This window comes from Macrobrachium nipponense, chromosome 30, assembly GCF_015104395.2.
Source record: "Macrobrachium nipponense isolate FS-2020 chromosome 30, ASM1510439v2, whole genome shotgun sequence".
NCBI classification, from domain to species: Eukaryota; Metazoa; Arthropoda; class Malacostraca; order Decapoda; family Palaemonidae; genus Macrobrachium; species Macrobrachium nipponense.
In genome coordinates, this window is record NC_087218.1 from 43,274,843 (window position 1) to 43,276,549 (window position 1,707).

General features: G+C 39.9%; 1 protein-coding gene across 1 annotated transcript in view; it reads right to left on the minus strand.

The window, feature by feature from the left end:
• Window positions 1-1,705, minus strand: part of LOC135202127 (uncharacterized) — a gene marked incomplete at its 5' end in the record, with an annotated part of 63,919 nt that extends 62,214 nt beyond the window's left edge. Inside the window, 2 exon segments of the mRNA XM_064231377.1 lie at window positions 45-150; window positions 1,589-1,705. Coding sequence (XP_064087447.1) covers window positions 45-150; window positions 1,589-1,705 — 223 coding nt within the window.
• Between the last annotated feature and the right edge of the window lie 2 nt (window positions 1,706-1,707).

The following is a 1,707-nucleotide window of genomic DNA, read 5'->3' on the forward strand; positions in this document are numbered from 1 at the left end:
TAAAAGAAGAGAACATAAAAAAAAAAGTGTGAGGAAACACTCACCCTCGAAGACCTGGTCCTGTTGCTGGACGTCGGAAGGATCATCTCCCGTGACTGAGAGCGAGTTGTCCTCCACCGATTCCGACACTGACGAGCCGTCACCTACGACCTGCAGGAGAGAAAACAACAGATACGTAGTACTTAGTACAGGGGTTCTTAACAGGGGGTCTCCATACCCTGTGGGGGTATGGGACTTGATCTCTGGATACTTGTATATATTAGATTTTCACGTGACAATGTATGCATGGGTATATTTTGTAAATGAATAAGTATCTGAAACTATGATTTTAACAGGGGGTAGCCATACCCATTTGGGGTAAGAGAGCCACATGCTGTTGGTATGGGACTTGATCTCTGGATATTTGTATATATTTGATTTCCATGCTTCAGTGTATGCATGGGCACATTTTGTAATAATTAAGTATCTAAAACTATGATTTTAACAGGGGGTATCCATGTCCATTAGGGGCATGAGAGCCACTTGCTGGGGAATATGGGACTTGATCTCTGGATATTTATATATATTTGATTTTAATGAGTCAATGTATACATGGGTACATTTTGTAAATAAACAACTATCTAGAACAATGAATGCTTTTGATTTTTTTTTCTATATTCTGTTCCTAGTGATTCATACCTAAATAATGTATTAAATGAGGTATATAAAGTCAATGTCAACAAATAGGGCTTAGGCAAAGGGGGAACCGAACCATATTGGGCAATTCATTGGGAGTCTGGAGTCATGAAAAGGTGAAGAACCCCTGCTTTAGTACCTATGGCCATGGTTTCTATTGAACGTAATTTTTCACGGATGCCTTAGTACCCATGACCAAGAAATCCCTTGAACTAAATTTTTCAACTTGACTTGGGATAACGAGAGATCATTTTGTTCCTCTGATTTATTACTGAATGAAATCTAGTCAAAACTGGAACCACAGAAAACAAAATCCATTTTTTTAGCCCTTGGTACCAATGACCAAGAGGGCCCGTGGAAGCAGTTATTCTACGTATCTTAGGGTGACAGGAAATGATTTTGCTATTCATCTCTAAATAAAATTTAACCGGAATTGGTAACAAAGTACATTATATCCATTATTCCCTGAAATCCTATCACGACATATGTTGACATAATGATTAAATTACGTCTTAAAGTACCAATTCTCCATCTCCATTTAAGAGATAGACAATACCCATTTTTTTACTTGATTTTCTATGATGTCATATCTATCTAGATATAATTTACCATCATATGACGTCCCTAGTGAACATTTGCATTTGGAAGCAATGAAATTAACAATATTCAAGAATTAACCTTTACAAAAAGGACTAATTTCACATAACTATGACATGACGTCTTAAAAGTATCTAGTCGCCATTTCCGTTTGACAGCGACGAAATTAACGATGTCCATAATTAGCCGTCACAAAAAAATGACATTTCTGATCTCCATTGTATCTCCATTGTTCCCCATATTCATTAACCGACCGAAATCCATCCCTTTATCTTCGACCCATCCAGCGACCTCTTCCGGGCAGGCACTGACTCACCTGGTCGCCACTTCCGGCACTGCCGGATCCTGGCTCCCCTCCGGTAGTACTGCTGGAGCCGCTGCCGGAAGTCATGGAGCCGGTGACGGAGCCTTGGTCGATGGAGTCCCGCTTCCGGT